Below are 21,436 nucleotides of genomic sequence, written 5' to 3'. Positions count from 1 at the left end.
CCCTGGTAACCTTTTACCTAAACTACTATAATGGATCATATGTAGTGCTACTCTTGAGGGTTTTCCAGAAGCTGCATCTGTCCAGAATGTAGCAGCCACATCAGCATCAATGTTAGCTACAGGGCCCTATTATACATGGGTTTTTCCAGATACCAGATTCTAGACAAGAAAAAGGTATTATTAGTACCCATTCTTAAATCCCTTTAATCTGGATCCAAGACACTTGGGGAAATAGATTCATGCAGCTGTATCTTCCTGTTCTTTAAGATCTTATACAGATAAATTTCTGGCATGTTGTTAGCTCTCACAAAGTAAGTTCTTTCACTGGAGGCCCTAAAGTATGGAACAAATGGATCTGGAACCTTGAACTTTATAAGTGAGACTTAAAACAATCCTTTTATGGTTAATATACTGTATTTTCCCCATGCATCACAATCTCCAGTTTATTTTATTGATGGGGTAAGGTAGGTGAATTATAGGTTTTATTTTTCTTCCCTGCATTAATATAAAATTGACAAGTATGCTATGAATTTTCTAGTAAGACAGAACCAAGCCACTTACTTTGAGTTAGCTGAAACCATGTTTTAAATTGTGCATAAATACAGTTTTAGATGCTTCAGGTTTTAGTTTCAAAAATAAAGGTACAAGACAGTATAAATATAAAAATACAACATTACAACTATAAAACTATATTGATAGCAAATTGAACTTACCAGTATTAGCTCAAAGTTATTATTATTTTGTATATTTCTGTATCTTTCTTGCTGAAGTTGAAGAATATCATAACGAAATGTATTGTATCATGTATGGTTTGGTATATTTACCCATGAAGTTGTGTTAAAATTGTTTGTAAAATTGTTTTAATATTGAAAATAAAAAAAGAAATTAAAACAACAACAACTATAAAACTAAAGCAATGTTTATTAAAATAGCTTTAATCTATTTCCAAGTTGTCTGCTCCTTGGACATTTTCATATGGTACACCATATTTATTAAAAGCATTTGCCCTGTAAGACCATTGTCGAGATTAAGAATGAAGTTTTCTATAGCAAGACCTTCTCATGTATATAAAACTAACATTTTTATATGTTTTAGCTATTACCATGGTTCCACACCCAAAAGATTAATCTTAAGTATCTAAATGCCAGTGTTCAGGAATACTTTCAAGTTGTGAAAGCCAATTCAGTAATGCATTTTTGACTTTCAGTAAGGAATGTGTAGCTGAACCACATGTAAAACCTCCCATGAGTTCTTCAGAACATGACTAGGAGGTTTTCCAGTACTTCTGAAGGAGGCTGAGCTTTCCACTGTTAAGGTTCACATTGCAGATACACTTGGAAATGTCATCTAGGAGGGTCTTCAAAAAGCAAAAAAGCAGAAGCAACTATTCTGAAAATGTATTTCCAAAATGCAGCTTTTACAAGGTCCTCAAACACAATAAAATCCTTGTGGCTCAATGACATAAAAGCCAAATACTATCAACATTCTGAGGTGTACATATTATAATTCACGTTCAAGTATTCACTTTCACAAAAGATTAAAATAGTCAGCCTGCTATATATAATCTGTAGGACTGTTTGGAATGAGACATTCAAAATTTTTATGTCACACACTTTAGAAATTGTCAGATGATGATTTACATGGAAAGCTGCATATTTGTGGAAAACATCCTAAACAAACAAGACGTGAGGACTTGGGTCTTAGTCTCTGTAATAAATAAGTTCCTCACCATTAATCTGTGCTTATCCAAAATAACCTTTCCAATTTAATTTTCCTAAGTCTTTCAGATGACTTAATTATTTTGAGAAAGGACCCAATCTTAACTTTAAATCACACCAATCCAATGCTGTTCCTCTTTTGATCAAAGTTTTAAAACTTTATAGTGTCAGGGCTTTGTCTGGATAAGTGGCTTCCTTCACTCCTGGTTGGGCAGTGCAGAAATGCAGTATGTGCCCTCAGGAGGTTGGATATCTTTTCCACCTGAAACTCCCATCCCTGAAGGAAACCTGTATTGGTCTGTTTGGTGTTGGCCCAACATAGACTGAAGAGCCTTACTGTTCTGAATTTAAAAGGATTAGAAGCATTAGAACTGTGCAGCAGTCCCAAAGTTAGAATAAACTGAACAAGTGCATATTATGTACCTCGTAGGAAAAAGGGGGCAGGGGTGAGATACAGGTTGCCACTCTGGATTACCTAAGTTATGGACTGATTGAACACAAGCAAACCTGACGGTGGGTTATGCACAGAGCAAAAGTCTGCAATTACAGAAGAGTTAATCAGCTCACAGATCTTGGTAAATGGAACAAAACAGAATTGTTCTTAGATATATGAAGTCTTGGTCACAGCTGTGACTTTGTAGTTTATTCTAGCAAACTTCAAGTACAGAAAGAAGACAGAACCATGTGCTCATTTTCCATTATACTTCATTACCACATTGTTCCTAATCACAGCTTTCTCGGCAGGGACATGGAAGTTATATAAGCTAACTTCATGATCTAGCAAGTAAGAGTTCTTTTTCCCAGTTACAGGGTCCTCGGCTCTAAGAATTACAGGAGTGACAACTCACCAGAGCCATGTTCAGACTCTGCAAGTTCTTTACACAAATTCCCAGCTTCTTGGAAAAGAAGTAAAGCCTATTTTGACTTTTGAATCACACACTTACAAAAGCAGTTGATTCGCAACCTGGAAATCCTCACCCTATTTAACCACTAATAGATGTACTATTATTTCCCTCTTTGCTCTTTTTTTAAAAAGTTATTTCACCTGCAAGCACTTCTCTTCAGCGGGGATATATTCAGGCTGCACTGGCAACACCAGATGGGATATACGGCTCCACAGCCCACTCAGTTTGTCTGTATCCATGTGGTTGTAGGAACTCGGCATGTTTGAGTTGGTAAACTTAGCCCAGAGTAAATCTCTCACTTTTTCCTCAACTTTCAACAGGCTAAGTCTCTTTTGTAGCGATTCCTCATCTAGGAGGACAGTTAAGAGTAGCGCTACATCCTTAAACGCTGCATTTTCATGGTCACAGTATTTGTAAAAAATCAAGGTGGAACCTGCAGGAAGCAACTCAAATCGATGCACTACCGCTGCCTTCTTGCCTCCATTGAACCCAGAGCTCAACTCTTCATCAACAATGAGTTTGGCAAGATCACTGTCCAGAGCAGCCTTGCCAGCCCCATCAATTTTTAACATAGCTGCACTCTGAGAGGATGAGAAGGCATCAGCAATATTGTTGCTCAAGCACTTCAGGGCATCTTCAGCTTCTTTTGCAGCAGTGAGCAATAAGATGGCCGGCTCCAAATGAGGTTGAGAAGAGTTGAGACGTTTCTCAAAGGTGGTTTGTATTCTCGTCCACAGCCTTTCATCTTGACTTGGGTAGCTGTTCATGAGTTTTTTCATCTGGTTCTGAAATGATTTCAGGGCTTTATCATCAATTTCCAAAGTACGGGATGATGAATGAAACACGTACCATCCACCAGCTGCAATGCAAGCTACTACAAATATCAGAATTCTTATAAATGAGTGCCCACCATCAGACTGTGTAGAACCTAGTGTACACACATGGGAGGAGGGAAAGAAAGTGAGTTAAGTAATGCATGCAAGTTTCATTTGAAATTTCATCTTCAATTATTCTAGCCAATTATATATCTATATATATACAAAACGCTTAAGTATGTTTCCATACAGGCTTCAGCTGATACAGGTTGCTAAGCAACAGTAACAATGTGTAATGTCAGCTGATACAGGTTGCTAAGCCCCTCGCCCGACTCCTCCGGGCTTTCCAAGGTAATCCTACCCCCCTTTCTGCCTCTTCGCTCCCCCTCCCCCACGAAGGGGGCAGCGCCACGGTCCGGAGCATGAGAAAGACACGGCCGGGGCCCTTGGTGGCCGAGTGGCAGGCCGCTCGCCTGCTGCGAGCCCAGGACCCAGCCTAATCTCATACGAGCTGGGCGGGTGGCCCAAAGCTGACAGGAACCCTGGGGAGAGCGTCCGGATCATGAGCGACCCACGGCCAAGGCCCTTGGTGGTCAGGTGGGAGGCCGCTCCCCTGCTGCGAGCCCAGGCCCCAACCTAATCTCATGCGAGCTGGGCGGGTGGCCCAAGGCTGACAGGAACCCCGGGGAGAGGGGGACAAATGCTCCCCCTCCCCCCGACCTCCCCGCCCCCCAAGTCTGCTAGACAGCGCTGTATCAGCGGCCTCCAAGCAGCCCCCGCCCCCGCGATGATATTTAATTAATAAACTAAGATATGCTACAACGGCGTATGTTACGCCGGGTACAGCTAGTTTGACATAATCATCTCAAGTAAGCAGGGAGACAAAGTTTGACAATTCAGAAGAATTGGACTATCCAAAAGGAACAGCAAAATGCAAGGGACTCAATCTTATTAGTAAAATGCTAACTTCTAATTCTAATTTAGATTCATGTTTTTACAAATCTCATCATAATTGGAATATTGTGACTGAAAATCTTAATCCAGCACAAGCGGTCAAACTCAGCCAGTGCTTGGTAACTTCAATAACCTCCCCATTATTTGTCAATTCAAGTTTAATATCTGCAAACAAATTGCTGGATGGATGGAATCAATCTTCTGTTCACTGATGAGGATGAATCTCTAATTGAGGAAGCTCTGAATCTTATTCTTCCTTAGCATTAAAAAGTGATCTTTTGACCCGGCCTCTAACAGGCAGAATACTATAATAACTGAATATATTTTTTTCTGACTCAAGGTAGTTCGTTCAATACACCATGTCTGCAGCATACTCCCGCTTTCTCAGAATCCAGAATGCTATGCTAGCTAAAACAATTTAGTAACCTAGGAAGCTGCCTTATACGGAGTCAGTCTATTGGTCCACCTAGCTCAGTATTTTTTATACCAGTGGTGGGCAACTTGTGGCTCACCAGATGTTTTAGCCTACATCTGGTGAGCCACATTATCATTCAACATTGTCTATGCTGGTTAGGGCTGATGGGCGTTGTAGGCCAAAACATCCGGAGGGCCACAAGTTGCCTGACTGGCGGTACACTACACTGACTGGCAGTAGCTCTCCTAGGTTTCAAACAGAGAACTTGCCCCAGCCCTACCTGCAAATGCAAGCGATGGAACACGGGACCTTCTATATGCAAAGCATGTGCTATACCACTGAGCTAAGGCTCTTCTCTGCTTGAGTACAGCTAGAACAATTCAAATCATCAGAAATAATACTGTTAGTTATCTTTTTGCACCATGAGGAACAAGACTATATGTTTAAGATCTTGAACACCATTCCTCCTTATTCAAAATGGAAGTTCCTATTCTACATGCGTTTTGATATTGAGAAACTGCCTGCCCATTAAAAGTATTTGGCAGGTAAAATATCTGTCCCCTGCACCTATCCCACATCAACGGAGGGAAATAATATTCTCTTGCCACTCTTCACTAACCAACGTATCTCAACTTGTCATTATACTTCATCTTTCATGTAAAATTACGAATCGTATTCAAAACAGAGCATGAAAGCCAAGTTGGTCTATGGAAACAAGAAACCTGTTACGGAGTTGCAGGGTCCTCAAATATTTCAATACAGAATTTGGATTCGGGGGGGGGGGGTATTAAAAGACTTTATAACCAAATACAGTACTAAAGTGGGATCTTACTTTTGGGAGCAGCCGGTGGTTGCTTCTTCGGTATATGGTCTTGAATTTGAAGGAGACAGAAAAGATTAAAGTGAGAATCCGATCTAATTACACTAAAATCAAATTCCAATAGCTCCATGATCAAGAAGCATTAAACGAATAACATAAACCTCCTTTAGAACCATTATAGAATTCAACAAACTCCACAGTCAACATTTTTTAAAAAAAGAAAAGATGAAGCAATACCAAAAAAATATGCAACACTGAAGTAACAGTGGTAGGACTGTACACACTCAAAGTAACCATTACTCTTTCAAACGATTTCCAAATCTTATAAAGAATCTTAATACTACTGATCGTATTAAATAGATATCAGAACCAATTTTAAGAGAGTAGAGAACAGCTAGCAATATTTTAAGGCCCTGTCTTAAAAAACATTTCACTAATTATTCCAAGAAAATGGTTTGTAAGGTTTTCCCCACCCCCTAAATTTCCCCCTAAGTTTCCTGATTTCCCCACTGAAAAAATAGTAGAAAAATGGTTTGGGGGGAAGGAGGGAGAAGATCACAGGAAAACAAGTATATTCCTCCAGTCCCTACATTCTGTTGATCTTGCATCTTCCTTACAAAAATCCCATTCTGTTTGCTTAATTCAGTGAATGCTTCTCTGAGTGAGAAGGTGATAAAAGATCAAAAGGGAAAGGAAACTGGTTATAGACAACAGGCACTAAGAGACAAGACTTTTATAATGAGATTATTGCATTGACCCAGGTAAGCTCTTAATCCCCCCCCCCCCCATGGTAGTATTGACATCAAACTGCTGAATATGACACCACCAATCCAATGCAAAGTATGGGCTAAATGTGGGTGGTTGTTGAATTGTGTATTGTCTTTACATGAAAAAACTGAACTATTGTTTAACTATGAGTTGTTAACCACAAATCAGAATTCATAGCCCAACAACAAACAAGGGGTTCTCTTCCTGGGTTTGTGGGTTGTCATTACATGTGACTTAACAATACATAGATAAACCATAGTGCAGGGTTCACAGCATTCAACAACATCTACTCAACCCATACTCTGGTTTGTTGTTATGTGCGAACCCAGCCAACATGAACATTTCATGCTTATAAACCCAGACCTCACATTTCGATAAACCTTCAACACATTTATTTAGAAGAACACAGTCAACACCCTTTCCCACTGACTTCATTTCCCACCCACTAGAAAAATCCCTCCTCCTGCACACTCCAACCCATAGCTAGAGATCTACTATAACCCTGTAAAGGTTCTAAAATCATGTAGCAGAAAAAGAATGAACACATCTTTAATTCAAGCATGCAAATATGAAATGTCAAATAAAAAGGAGGCAAGTTGTTTGATTATGCACACACACACATGCAAATATGGCAGCTGTATACGTACTTTGTGTTCTTAACCTTATAGTTTCTTTCTGTTCAGATCCTTGCGGCTTTTGATCAAAATATTGTGAATCTAAAAAATTCAGAGGTAAGAACACATATAATCACATTAGAGGTACAAAGAACCACTATGTCTCATCTCTTAATTGTATGTCCAAGTGCCATCTACAGGAACAGGTCTTGATCCAGAATCTTATGCAATGCATATGTAACCCACAGCAGTTGTTAGAAATGTACTATCTACACCAGGGGTGGACAACTTGCGGCTCAACACATGATTTGGCCTGCAACTCCCATCAGCCCTAATTAGCACAGTCAAAGTTGAGGGAGGATGGGAGTTGTTGCCCTTCACATGTTTTAGCCTACAAGTTGTCCATCTGATCTACACTGTGAGCCACACTGGATGTCTCACAGGTTCTATCCCTAAATTGCATGTTGCCTAGATTTCTAGAAAAATACAGTTATTTTTCTAAACTCTAAGTTCAAATAGATAAGCAGTATATAACTCACTAGCACTGTGCAAGGACCACATACAAAAAAAAAAAAAAGAGTTGGGCAATTGCTACCTTTCTTTAACTGGTACCTCCTAGTTGTCTGAAAAGTAGCAGTATTTCCAATTCCAGGTTTGCTTTCACTTTCTTCTACTGTTGCTTCATCGTCTGAAAGAATAAAAACGTTAAAAACATTTTATAAAAATGTTAAAAACAGTTCTATGACAGTAAAGCTAATTAGTAGCATATTTATTAAAAGTCTCATCTTCAGAATTCAACTTTGGTCAACCATGTTTTTCAACAAACATACTGAGAAAGATGAATACCATAAACCATGCCATGATTCAAGTACATATCAAAGGCTCCCTCCCCCACCTCCTCCATCCATTCATTTGTTTAGTACAGAGCTGTATTAATGTTTTATTTATTTAAGATATTTTTGGTGATCTTTCTGGGCATAATTAAAATATTAAAAGTGATAAAAACAAAAACACAATCTAGATATATAAAAGCTCAGACTGCTCCTCCGAGCCAGTTTTAGCTTTTGCCCTCTGGCACCATCTAGGGACGTTCCTCGGAACTGCAGCCTTCTATGGAAGTTCCAAGTTCAAAGAAATAGTTTTTGCCCTCTGACGCCATCTAGCAACGTTTCTCGGAACTGCAGCCTTCTATGGAAGTCCCACGTTCTGAAGAAAGATAACTGCCAGGAGCTTCCGGCCTAGCAGAGGGGGCAAAACCCACTAACCTCCTCACCAGACTGCTCCTTACACCTGTCGTATGACGGGCTTTTTTGCTGGTAAAAACAATAAAAGCCAACAATAAAACCACCAGCAACAGCAGCAATTACAAAGCAATAGCACTCATATCAAGAGAAGGCCAAGATAAAATGTTTTCAAGGCCTTCTTAAAAGCCCGCAATAACAGCATGGTGGACTGTCGACAGCAGTTTGTTCCAAAAGTATGGGGTCACTGCAGAGAAGGCCCTCTCATGTGTGATCACCCACCTAATTGCTCTCACGGGTGGGCAAATGGGAAGGCTCTTTTTCTGATCTTAAAGTGCAGGCAGGCTGATATGGGTGAGGGCAGTCCTTCAAGTAACTTGGTCCCAAACCGTTTAAGGCTTTAAAGGTCAAAAACAGCACTTTGAATCGGGCTCAGAAACGCACCAGTAATCAGTGCAGCTGGCGGAGTATAGGCATTATGTGACCAAATTGCCTCGTTCCCACCAATACTCAGGCGGCCATATTCTGTACCAGCTGAAGTTTCTGAACCGTCTTCAAGGACAACCTCACGTACAGCGCATTACAGTAGTCCAGTCAGGACATGACTAGTGCGTGGATACCGTGAGGTAAGGCCTGTCCTCTCCAGATAGAGTTGCAGCTGGCATACCAGTTTAACCTAGTAAGATGCACTTCTGGACATTGTTTACAGGAGACATAGTTCAGCAAACATGGTAAATTCCTTTATTATAAATAGTGAATAAAAGGAGTATTCAAAAGGAAAAGGAAGTCTGACGGCACATTAAAAGCTAACCAATTTGTTGTAGCCTATGCTTTCATGGATTAGAGCCCACTTCATCAAATGCACAAAATATTATGCTTAGTTGGCAGAGAGCTACACGCAGCTACCAGATAAAAAAAAGACGCAAATATTGAGACCAAGAAATGCAAGAGTACACATTGACATTCCTATGCAAAGCTCTAATACATTTTCTACACGTTTGCCAGAATCTTTTGGTTTTCAAAATGCCTACCTGGAAGTACATGGCTGCCCTGCCCTGTTAATACCCATACATTTGCCACTTTATCCCTCTATTTTGATTGCACTGCCCAGTAAAGCTATTTATATATTACTGTGTACATCTTTTGCACCTGGCACTGTATATTATGCTGCTAAGATATGACCCTAGGACACCACTATTGTAGCCACTTTATACATAATACAAAAAACACAATCTGATGCTAAAATAACCTAAAGTTCCATAATTTTGGCTCTGGCAAACAACAACAACAACAACAACAACAACAATAATAATTCTTTATTTCTTACCCACCTTTCCCTCTGGATATATTTACACTGGCATTATTTGCTGCTGAAACTGTTATTTTATTTTGCTTGGTTGACTAAAATGTGCCTGGGAAATTTAGTTTGTAACTACCGAGGCCGGGGGGGGGGGGGGAGGTCAAACTAGCCTAAGAATGGAAAGGGGGTCACACACTTTCCTTTCGCTACTTTCCAACCACAGTGACCAAGCTGCCCAGGTAACATGCTCTCAGAATTCAGTCAGCTCTGAACTCCATAGCTGCTTTACAGGAGGGGGGATTAATGCTTTCTCTCTGGACGTACAAGGCAACCATCTCTCTTTAGACAAATGAGGTAACAAGTAGCTGGAATGTGGAAGATTCTGTCCCTGGAATAGGTGCTAGAGGGTACTACCCACTCACTCCAACTTGTCTCCACATGGAACAAGTTGCAGCAGGCTGTGAACCAACCAGGAAAGCTCCACGGGACAGTTCTCCCACGATGCAATGGCAGCAAAGGATTGCTTCTGCACTGCCACAGAGTAAGCTCAATAATGACTGTAGTCATCTCACAACCTGTTTCATCATCCTCAGCTCCCCAATAAACCAAAGAACTGGATTTACAGCATGGGAGATACTAAGGAGTGATTATGTAACTCGCTGTCATCATTTTCACATTCCACAAAGCAGAACAGCATCAACAGGAGCAACAACCAGACCATGCTAGAACTCCCCAACACCACGCAGAAATGAATCTGTTTGATTTCATCAGTATTCAACGGCAAACCACTCTAGAGGTCCATCTCCCCTGTGGAAGGGAACAGCCACTGCAAGTTTAAACCTCAGTAGGTATTGGGCTGACCATGAAAACAGAGTTACTAGAAGTCCACATCCAGACCACCATCTTCCCATTCAGTTGATAATGGGCTGGTGATGTACTTGGGACAGCAACATGGTCTAGTGTACTCTATTTATTTACAGTATTTATATACTGCTCCCCATTCAAAATTTCAGTACAAGATAAAATAAAATAAAAACAGAATAAAAACAGATTAAAATAGATTTTTAAAAGAGGCAAAATGCAAAGTGAACCATTCATTGCTGGTCATCAAGGGTAGGCTTCCCGGGACAACGTTTTCAAGAGGTGCCAAAAGGAATACAAAGTTGGCGCCTGCCTGACCTCCAGGGGCAGGGAAATCCATAGGATGGGGGCTACCACACTGAAGGCTCTTCCCCTGGTGGACTCCAAACTGAAGATGGGTCTATGTGGAACCACCAAGAGCATGCCCTCGGATGACCTCAGTGACTGGGCAGGTTGACAGGGAAGAAGGCACTCTCTCAGGTATCCTGGTTCCAAGTTGTTTAGGGCTTTGTACACTAGCACAAGAACCTTAAACCTGGCCCGGTAGCAAATAGGCAGCCAGTGCAGTTCCCTCAGCAAAGGAGTTACATGCTGGAAAGAGGCAGCTCCAGACAACAGCCAAGCTGCAGCATTCTGCACTAGCTCCAGCTTCTGGAGCAGCTTTAAGGGCAGCTCCACATAGAGTGCATTGCAGTAATCCAATCTTGAGGTTACTAATGCCTGTACCACCATGGCCAAACTGTCCCTGTCCAGGAGAGGCTGTAGCTGGCGAACCAGGTGATGTAACAGTGATGTTGATAAAGAAACCATACTTGTCTGTTACCATTGTATCTTCTCAGTACTGCCTAACAAAGCTCTTTAGAATGATTTGAGACCATCTCCAAGTAGGTCCATGAAAAAACATTAAGGAACCCTTCGCAAATATATTTGCTAAACAATTCTAAGATAAAATTCCTTGTATTCACCCCAATTGGAATGTCACTGCTACGACAGTTTGGTCACTGGATGAATTCAGAGCACCATGTAGTGAAATCCTTAAGAGAGGGAGCGGTCCCATCTGCCTTGAAGGAGGCAACTGTGAGGCCACTTTTGGGGAAGCCCGTCTTGGACATGGAAGATTATATCAACTGGCTACCATTACTTCTTTCTGGACAAGGTATTTAAGCAAATAGTTGCCATTCAACCCCAAATACTCAGATGAGCCAGTTTATTTAGATCTATTTCAATCTGGGTCAGCCCAATGGCTTTGAGAAGGGTTCCGAAACAATAGCCACAAAACTGCTGACTTATCAGTGAGAACATCTTGCCAGTTCTGGAAAGGCTCTACTGGCTCCTGGTCCATTTCCAAACACAATCCAATAAGTGCTGGTGATTGCTTATAAAATCGTGTATTGCAACAGACCCAGGCACCTGCAGGTGTATCTACTCCAATGGATGAGTTTGTCCAATGGATGAGTTTGCCAGCTGAAAACCTTTTTATTTTCTTAGTATTTTAACATCTAAATTTAAACTTTGCTCTTTTAATTTTGTATTTTAATCCTATATCAGTTTCTGCTATGTGGTTTTATCCTGGTTGTGCTTTTTATATTGTATTTTGTATTTGGGTTTTTAGCTTGTTGGGTGTTTTGTTATGTTCCTAATGGTTTTAATTTTTGTGAACCGCCCAGAGAGCTTCGGCTATTGGGTGGTATAAAAATGTAATAAATAAATAAAATAAATTATATTAAAATCATCAATGGATGCTCCACTCGAAGTGCCACCACTATCCAAAGTAAGAAAGCCCATGACTGGAAAGAGTGCCTTCTCAATTGTGACACTCCATTTATGCAGTGCTCTTAGAGCACACGGTCCGCTGTCTTTGGAGAGTTAGGCAAAGACCTTTTAATTTGCCCAGGCTTTTAATCACTGATAAAACAGCAGCGTGAAACCTATTTGTTGTTTTAATTGTTGTTTTATTTAGTTCCTATCATTTTCTCGTAAGCCACCTGGAAATGTTTATATTGATGCATGGGCTATTAATTCATACTTTTTAAAATTTAATTTCCCCCTTTTATTGTGAACTTAACAGAACAGAAAACAAAAAAGAACAAAAATTACATGCATAGGGATGTCATTTCCCCCCCCCCCCATAAAATTCACCATTCTTTAAAAAAAGGTGGGGGGAGTTATGCATAGGATTCAAGAAAAGCAGACCAAATATCCATGTAGTTATCCACTTGCAAGTGGTGCCTATATACTACCCACTCTAATTTTGATAGTGTTGTTGTCTTCAGTCCATTGCATTATGGGAGATGAACATTTATCCTTCCAACATAATATCAGTTTTTTAGCTATCATAAGGGCTCGGAAAATCCATTCACGCTGACCATGCGTTAACTTCCAAGAAACTGGTAGGTAGTTTAGAAGGACACGTGCATCATTCCATATTAAAGACTGTTTCAATACAAAGTTTATCCTTATTATGACCTCTTCCCAAAAGGAGGCAACTATTGGGTATTGGCAAAACATATGAATAGAAGCATTAGGTGTGTTATATCTCCAGCAATTATGCAAATTACACAAACCCTCATTAAAGAGGCATTGTGGAGCCCAATAAACCCCAAATAAGATTTTTTGCTAAATAAGGCATAGCCTAAGACCCATAGAAACTTCAGTTATGGATGCTAAGACAACAATCCGTTGATTAAGCAAAATAACATGCTCCAATTCTCTATTCCATTCCTTTCTTAGACCCTGGGTATCATATTTATTTCCTAATACCAAGGCCTTAGCCAGACTTAAGGATTATTCCAGGCAAATGGAGGGGTTGTCCCTGCCTGCTCCTAGTACTGACCTAATAAATAATTTGAACATTGTATAGAAGTGTCAGACTGCTGCATTTCGTGTCTTTTTGGTTCCCAGTGTGGACATTGCCCCACCTCTGTACCCGTCTGTGCATGTACATGTCTCTCTGCCATCTGAGAATAGCACTTTTATGTATCAACCGAAATGGGTTCTAGCCCATAAAAGCTTATGCCTCAACATGTTTGACTTTAGGGTGCCATAAGACTATTTTTACTGTAACAGATTAGCATGGCTACAATTCTGGAATACAAAAAGAAAATAATCTAACCTGATTTTTTTATTGTAGAGTCTCTGGCTTGGTCATAAGGAAATCCTATTAAGACAAAAAATTATGTTAAGTTATCATTCCAATAAGAACAAAGAAAGGCAGTTTGTTCTCTGGTGCAGTGAGAATTCTCAGAATGCCACAAGGGGGGAAGCTACTTTTACTCCAGCAGTACTCCATCCTCACAACTCTTTTGGAAGGTGAAGTTCAAAGTTCTATTCTATTGGTTTAAATAAAGGAACAAAGAATTAGTAGCTGGGCATCAGTTAGAGTCTCAAAGAGGGAACTAAAGTCACTTTTCTCAAATCCATTGTAAAAAACTAATATGTACTTGCAAGCCTGTACATATTACATCAGAGTGTTATAGAGCAATAAGCTAGGATGATGGAAACACGATACAGGGCCTTCTCCATGGCAGTACTCAATTGTGGAACTCTCTCCCTAAGGAGGTTGGACTCACCATTCTTAGCTTAGTTTTAGGTGAGTTATTAAACACTTTGTTGTGCATTGCTTTTGAGCAATTTTAAATGTGTTAGCTCTGCTCTAGATAAAAATAGAGAGTTCTGCTCATTATACTACTGTAGAATTTATCATTTACCTGTGCTTGGATTACTTCTAAGAGCTGGCCGAACAAGCTTGAGATCATCAATTCCAAAGATGTTTATATTCCCTTCCAAAAAAAAACCAAAGTAAGAATGTAAAAAAAATCAGTTAAGAAGCACCTCCCACTACGCATATCCACCAAACATAAAGAGAAAAATGTATCTATTTCCACCTAACAATTTGAGAGAATAAAATCTTTTGCATCCGCCAGGACTTAAGACTCCAGTGTATTAGCAGGAGAATCTACTGAGGTATCCAGAGCACAGCCTTGTCCAGTTTCTTTGGATGAGTTTCAGTTGGTACAGCTCAAGAATATTGACAAGGTGCTTGGACATGTTCGTGCAACCACCTCCGTATTGGATGCTTGCCCCTCTTGGCTAATAAAAGCTAGCAGGGATGGAACAGCCGACTGGGCCAAGGAAGTGATTAACGCCTCTCTGAGAGAGGGAGTAGTCCCAGGCCGTTTGAAAGAGGCGGCAGTGAGACCACTCCTGAAGAAACCTTCCTTGGACCCAGAAAATCTTAACAACTATAGGCCGGTGGCAAACGTTCCATTCCTGCGCAAGGTCCTTGAGCGGGTGGTTGCAGGCCAGCTCCAGACACTCTTGGATGGATCCATTTCAGTCGGGTTTCAGGCCTGGTTATGGCACAGAAACAGCCTTGGTCGCCCTGTATTATGACCCATATCAGGGGAAAGACGGGGGAGTTTGACTCTGTTGATTCTCCTTGATCTCTCAGCGGCTTTCGATACCATTGACCATGGTATCCTTCTGGAATGTCTGGCTGAGTTGGGAGTGGGAGGTACTGCATTGCAGTGGTTCTGCTCCTACTTGGCTGGTCGGCTCCAGAAGGTGGTGCTTGGGGAACATTGCTCAGCCCCGTGGATTCTCCAGTATGGGGTTCCGCAAGGGTCAGTCTTGTCCCCCATGCTGTTTAACATGTAAATAAAACAGTTGGGTGTGGTCATCCAGAGTTTTGGAGTGTGTCGTCACCCACAGCTCTACTTCTCCTTTTCATCTTCATCAAGTGAGGCTGTGGATGTGCTGAACCGGTGCCTGCCTGCAACAATGGACTGGATGAGAGCTAATAAACTTAAACTCAATCTAGACAAGACTGAGATGCTGCTGGTGGGTGGTTCTTCTGGCCGGATGGTGGGTGTTCAACTTGTTCTGGATGGGGTTGCACTTCCCCTGAAGGAGCAGGTTCGTAGCTTGGGGATCCTCCTAGAACCATCTCTGTCACTTGAGGCTCAGGTGGCCTCGGTGGCACGGAGTGCCTTCTACCAACTCCGTTTGGTGGCCCAGCTATGCCCCTATCTGGACAGGGATAACCTAGCTCCAGTCGTCCATGCTCTGGTGACCTCCAAATTAGATTACTGCAATGCACTCTATGTGGGGCAGCCTTTGAAGACGGTTCGGAAGCTGCAACTTGTGCAAAATGCAGCGGCCAGATTGATAACTGGAACCAGAAAGTTCAAACATATAACACTAATTCTGGCCCGCTTGCATTGGCTGCCTATACGTTTCCGAGCCCAATTCAAGGTGCTGGTTTTAACCTATAAAGCTTTATACAGCTTGGGACCACAATACCTGACGGAACGCCTCTCCCGACATGAAACTACCCGTACACTGTGCTCAACGTCTAAGGTCCTCCTCCGAGTGCCTACTCCGAGGGAAGCTTGGAGGATGACAACAAGGCAGAGAGCCTTTTCAGTGGTGGCCCCCCAATTATGGAATGATCTCCCCGATGAGGCTCGCCTGACGCAACATTATCATCTTTTTGGCACCAGGTCAAGACCTTTCTCTTCTCCCAGGCATTTAACAGCATTTAACAACATATGCTAAGTTTGTTTGTTTTTAATGGACCCCAGAACTGTTGTTGTTTAAAATGGATACTGTTTTATACTGTCGTTTTTATATTTTTGATGGTTTTAAATTTTGTATACTTTTTTAATGTCCACTGTTTTTAACTTTTGTAAACCGCCCAGAGTGCTTCGGCTATGGAGCAGTATATAAATTTAATAAATAAATAAATAAGTAGAATATGCAACTCATACGGGACAGACATGATAATAACTGGGTTTTCACAATTTCCACATATACACCTACAGGCCCATTTACACATCCACAAAAATATATAAATGCAGGACGGCCCAAAAAGCATGGATGGAGCATATGGAATACATGCATATGCATTGCATGTTGATAGGTCTGCACTGTTGCACATAAAGTAATCCTTGCTCCTAGACTATGGACAAAGGTTGTATACACTGAGCCTTCACAGGCTGAATGCACCTGTGTCACTTATGTTACATTAAATTCACGGAGGCAAGGCACATCTGAGGCAAGCCTGCTGCTCTGCCATGTGCTTACTTTACAATTTTGCAAATGTAAAAAAAAGGGAAACTCAAACTTAAGACGTAATCAAGAAAGGCTCCCAAATATCTAGTACCTGTATATCTCCCCCCTCCCCAAAAAAGAACTGATTACGACTTCGCCCTGTTCCGAACTGGACACCATGGTTTATTGGTTAAACATTCCAAAGTTAACCCACAGTGTGTTGTTGTGTTAACTCTGGATTGTTTAACCCATAAACAACCTCGAGTGTTCACGGTTGGACGTCACACGAAGAACTTACAAATGGGGCATTTGTAGGTTGTTTATTCAAACCATAAACAACTCGCACATCCCCAAAAGTTGTGGGTTGATTAACTCATGTTTTGCCATCATGATGTGCAACCTGCCTCACAGTATAGATTTGAGATTTTATTATTTTGACACTATCACAAAAGAAAGCTACAGTTACCTGTTCTTGTTTGGAAATTTGAGTTTTTGTTGGATGCTCTGCTTCTAGCTTTGGTTGAAGAAAGGTCTTCTTCAAAATACAGGAAAAATCATTTAGAAATTAAACATTAAGCAAATAGATCCACATATTAAACCAAAGATCCCTAAAATTCTAGAGATAAACTATAAACGGATTAAACAGCTCAAAATTCAGAATGCAGAACAGAGACCCTACCCTATACTTCACTAAATACTTTCCTAAATACTTTTCATAACATTGTTTCCCTCACACACCCATTTTCTCATCAGTCACTTAGTTTTTCTTCAACAAAACTCTCTTTATACATTTAGAACAGTTAAGCAAAAATGAGAACAAGAAACCAAAACCAAACTTGTTGCAGCTTGCAAAAGTGTGATTCTCACCAGGGCCTTTACACTTCCAAATGCAGAATTTATGTTTGAGACAGCATAGGAGCCACTAAATTTCACCTTTCAAACAACACTATAATCTGATGCATACTTCTGAAAATCGGCCCCATTGGGTTGTCTTTCAAGTAAAGACACACAGTATTAGGCTGTAACCCTCCCCTTACAGTGAAAAATGTACCAAGCACCTGGAAAACAGTGAGAGCAATGTGAGAGAAACAGACAATGTTCCTGATTCCCCCCTTCCTTGGGGGAAAAAAACCCGTCTTGCCTTAAAACCAACTTTATGATTTTAGGTCTTGTATTTCATACAGGATACCCTGGAGAAGATGCTGATGCTAGGGAAAGTGGAAGGCAAAAGGAAGAGGGGCCGACCAAGGGCAAGATGGATGGATGATATTCTGGAGGTGACGGACGCCACCTTGGGGGAGCTAGGGGTGGGCTGGTCCATGAAGTCATGAAGAGTCAGAAGCGACTGAATGAATAAACAACAACAATTTTCATACTATAAGTTCTACAGAGTAGAAACATCCAAATATTAATAAAATGGATGCCATGGCTTGAAACAAGTCATTCAGCAGTAAAAACTACACAAAAGCCAGGAAGTCACCAAAACATATGCCGATGATACACAATTATATCTTTCATCTCCGGATCTTCCTCCTGATGTTCACGATCGTATCTCGGCATGTCTTTCAGATATCTCAGCTTGGTTGCTTCATCGTCGTTTGAAACTTAATATGGCAAAGACTGAATTGCTTGTTTTTCCTCCTAAACCGTCTCCTCATCTCTCATTCTTTCTTACTATCAATGATGTTACGCTTACTCCAGTCAAGGAAGCTGGTAGTCCTGGCTTTATATTTGATTCCTCGCTCTCCTTTATTCCTCATATTGAGGCAGTAGCTAAATCCTGTCGTTTTTTCCTGTATAATATTGCCAGGATTCAATCATTTTTGTCTGTCTCTTCTGCCAAGACTCTTGTTCATGCATTGGTTATTTCTCGGTTGGACTACTGCAACCTTCTTCTCACTGGCCTTCCTTCTTCTCACATCAGTCCGTTGGTTTCTGTTCACCACTCTGCTGCTAAGATCATCTTCTTGGCTCGCCGCTCTGACCATGTTACTCCACTGCTGAAATCTCTTCATTGGCTTCCAATTCACTTCAGAATCCAATATAAACTTCTCCTGTTGACCTACAAAGCTTTTCACTATCTAGCTCCTTCCTATCTCTCCTCTCTCATCTCACACTATTGCCCCGCTCGTGCTCTTCGCTCCTCTGATGCCATGTTTCTCGCCTGCCCAAGGGTCTCTACTTCCCTTGCTCGGCTTCGTCCATTTTCTTCCACTGCCCCTTACGCCTGGAACGCTCTTCCAGAACATTTGCGAACTACAAATTCAATCGCAGCTTTTAAAGCTCAGCTAAAAACTTTTTTTCCTAAAGCTTTTAAAACTTGATTTTTGTTCTAACTTTATACTGTTATACTACCCAGTGCCTGTTTACCCCACCCTGTGCCTGTTTGCATTCTCTTCCCCTCCTTATTGTTTTATTATGGTTTTATTAGAATGTAAGCCTATGCAGCAGGGTCTTGCTATTTACTGGTTTGCTCTGTACAGCACCATGTACATTGATGGTGCTATATAAATAAATAAATAAATAATAATAATAATAAATCTCTGGGGGGGGGGAGGGGCAGGGGCATGGCCATTTCAGGAAGCCCCGAGGACCAGATTGGGACCCCAGGGCCTGAGGTTCTGTACCTAGAACATAAAAGTATTGAAAGACAGAGAGCAAGCAAGCAAGCATTGCCAGACCAGCTATCCAAAAGTACTCTGTTTAAGGGAGAACCATGTACACTGCCTTGAGCTCCTTGGAAGAAAGAGGGAGTTATTAACGTGATAATGATATTAGATCGATCCTAAACGTTTGTGTAATTGGACCTTAAGGTCAAATAGATATGGTCCCTTCAAATAGGGGACTTTGATCAATACTTTGCAAAGCAGTTCCCTACAAAAAGCAGCCTCTTAGGGTCATAGAGCCTCCCTCAAAGAAATGCTGTATATGGACCCTGTACTGAACTTAAATTTATTTATTTTATTTATTTATTACATATCTATACCGCCCAATAGCCGGAGCTCTCTGGGCGGTTCACAAAAATAAGAGTTGTTGGCCTAGAGCAGCCTTCCCCAACCTGATGCCTCCCGCGATGCTCTGGACTTCAACTCCCATCAGCCCCGGCCAATATGGCAAATGGTCAAAACCGCTGGGAGTTGTAGTGCAAAACATCTGGAGGGCACCAGGTTGGGAAACGCTGGCCTAGCGGTTCGATTCCCACAATGGGAGGCTCCCTGGGTCAAACCCGGGGACCCCTCTACGCCGCCGGCCACCCAAATAGCACCGTGAAGCGCAGGCTTCGAACCCAAGCCCTACAGGGCCGTATTGGGGCCGCCCGTCCGGCTCTCGATGGCGGCGCTCGTAGCGACGCACCTTCCGAGGAGCCATCCGACTCCTCCTGAGACTGCTGCCGCTCCTCTGCCGTCTCCTTCATCCTGAAAGGCGCGGAGGGCTTGCGCTGGGCAGAGCGCAGCCTGTATGGCGCTGCTCGGGGCGCTTCCTCATTCACTTCCTTCGCCGTCGCGTCCTCCTCCTCCTCCTCCCTCATTTTCCTCCACCTTCCTCTGACCGGCGTCGCAACCGTGTGCAGCCGCGGCGTGCTCCCGTCAGCCGAGTGCTCGAGCACTTCTTCAGAAAACCTCACTTCCCGCCGCCGCCCGCGGTGGCTCCTGCCGTGGTCGTAGGGGGTCGAAGTACGGAACAGAAGGCCTCTGTTGTTGCTGCCGCCGCCGCCGCCGCCGCCATTTTGAGAGGCGAGTTTCCTCAGAGGCGGCCTAGGCGTCACGTGCCAGGAGGGCCCGTTCTCTGCCCCCTCGCCGCCGCCGCCTCCTCCCACTCCCCGTGTCTCGCACTGGGAATCAGATGAACCCGCCGGCTTCCCACCCGGCATCGTCCCCGTCAACCTCCACCACCTGTTGAGGGCTTGTTTCTCCCCGGAAAACGCAGACGACCCCTTCTTCCCTGGAGAAGTGGCTTCCCCAGGGCTGGATCTTGACCGTCGTCCTCTTCCCGACTTGATATTCCTGCTCTTTCTAGCACATTTCCCCACCTTCGTTTATTGCTCTGCAGGCACAACCAGATCGCAAACAAATAGTTGCTCTCTTTTCCCCTTCTTCGTTCTTGCCAGTTGTTCCTCCCCAAGCTACCACTTGTTTTCTCCCTTATTTTTTTCCTCTTCCCCCTTCAATATCTTCTTTCCCTCTTAGAAGAAAGCGACCTGCCCAACGCACACAACTTTCCCTGATGAAAGCTAATTTGATCCTCTCTCTCCCTCTCCAGGATGTTAACTTTTGACAGGCAGCTGCTCCTGGGCCTCGTCATCCATGCCTCAGCGTCTCCCCTCCTGTTTTCCTGGGAGAGCAACAAGGAGAAAGCTGGGATGAAAATAAAAAGGATCAGTCCTGCTACGTTCCGGTTATTCCATGCCAAGATAAGGGTACCCTCAAGCGAAACAAGCCTTGGTCAGACTCCCAAGCGGTGCCTAGTCCTGGAATCAGCAAATAAGAAAGCAAATTGAAAGACCGGCCCAGCGGCTGCTTATAAGAGCAAATAGGTCACCAGGAGGAGAGAATTTTTTAAAGCACCCTTCCCTCTGATCTACACAAGGCAGTGAAACCAGAATACCCCTGTCCTAAATTCTTTTACATCACAGTCATAGACACTTATTTGGAAAACAATATATTGAAAACAAAGCAAAGAAAGCTGCTGTAATCTAAGTCCCTAGAACAAGGATCTGTCTTCTTACACTTTGTGAAGTGCTAATGTACATGGATGCTGCTATATCAATACTGAATACATTGGACTCTTCTCACCTTTAGGCTTAACTATTTTTCCTATTCAGCCATGCTGGAGGAGCTGCACAGAGAAAGGCACTTACCTGCACATGTGGGCATGTCCAATAATAAATCAGTTCTGGTCTCAAGTTTTTAAAGAAGCAAAAACATAACAAAGCAGAGGACTGAATTCTCACAGGCATTGAGTCTGTGAGAATTC

At 42.2% G+C, this 21,436-nt stretch overlaps 1 protein-coding gene across 1 annotated transcript; it reads right to left on the bottom strand.

Moving 5' to 3' along the window:
- Window positions 1-901: 901 nt before the first annotated feature.
- Window positions 902-20,333, bottom strand: TOR1AIP1 (torsin 1A interacting protein 1). Its single transcript, XM_063130474.1, has 8 exons — window positions 19,817-20,333; window positions 16,929-16,997; window positions 14,119-14,190; window positions 13,524-13,568; window positions 7,605-7,697; window positions 7,043-7,111; window positions 5,640-5,678; window positions 902-3,551 (listed from the first exon to the last, which is right to left on the bottom strand). Exons 1-8 carry the CDS (start codon window positions 20,331-20,333, stop codon window positions 2,755-2,757), a joined length of 1,701 nt encoding a protein of 566 aa, XP_062986544.1. The 3' UTR covers window positions 902-2,754.
- Between the last annotated feature and the right edge of the window lie 1,103 nt (window positions 20,334-21,436).

This window comes from Elgaria multicarinata, chromosome 1 (assembly GCF_023053635.1).
Source record: "Elgaria multicarinata webbii isolate HBS135686 ecotype San Diego chromosome 1, rElgMul1.1.pri, whole genome shotgun sequence".
Taxonomy (NCBI): Eukaryota; Metazoa; Chordata; class Lepidosauria; order Squamata; family Anguidae; genus Elgaria; species Elgaria multicarinata.
The sequence above is the reverse complement of the archived record's forward strand: the minus strand, read 5'-3'. Positions and strand labels throughout refer to the sequence as shown.

Coding starts and splice junctions, on each gene's coding strand:
- TOR1AIP1 (XM_063130474.1), bottom strand. CDS start 20,333: ATGCCGGGTGGGAAGCCGGCGGGTTCATCTGATTCCCAGTGCGAGACA. Junction 14,191..16,928: donor AAATTTCCAAACAAGAACAG/GTAACTGTAGCT, acceptor TTTTTTTGGAAG/GGAATATAAACATCTTTGGA. Junction 13,569..14,118: donor TAGAAGTAATCCAAGCACAG/GTAAATGATAAA, acceptor TTGTCTTAATAG/GATTTCCTTATGACCAAGCC.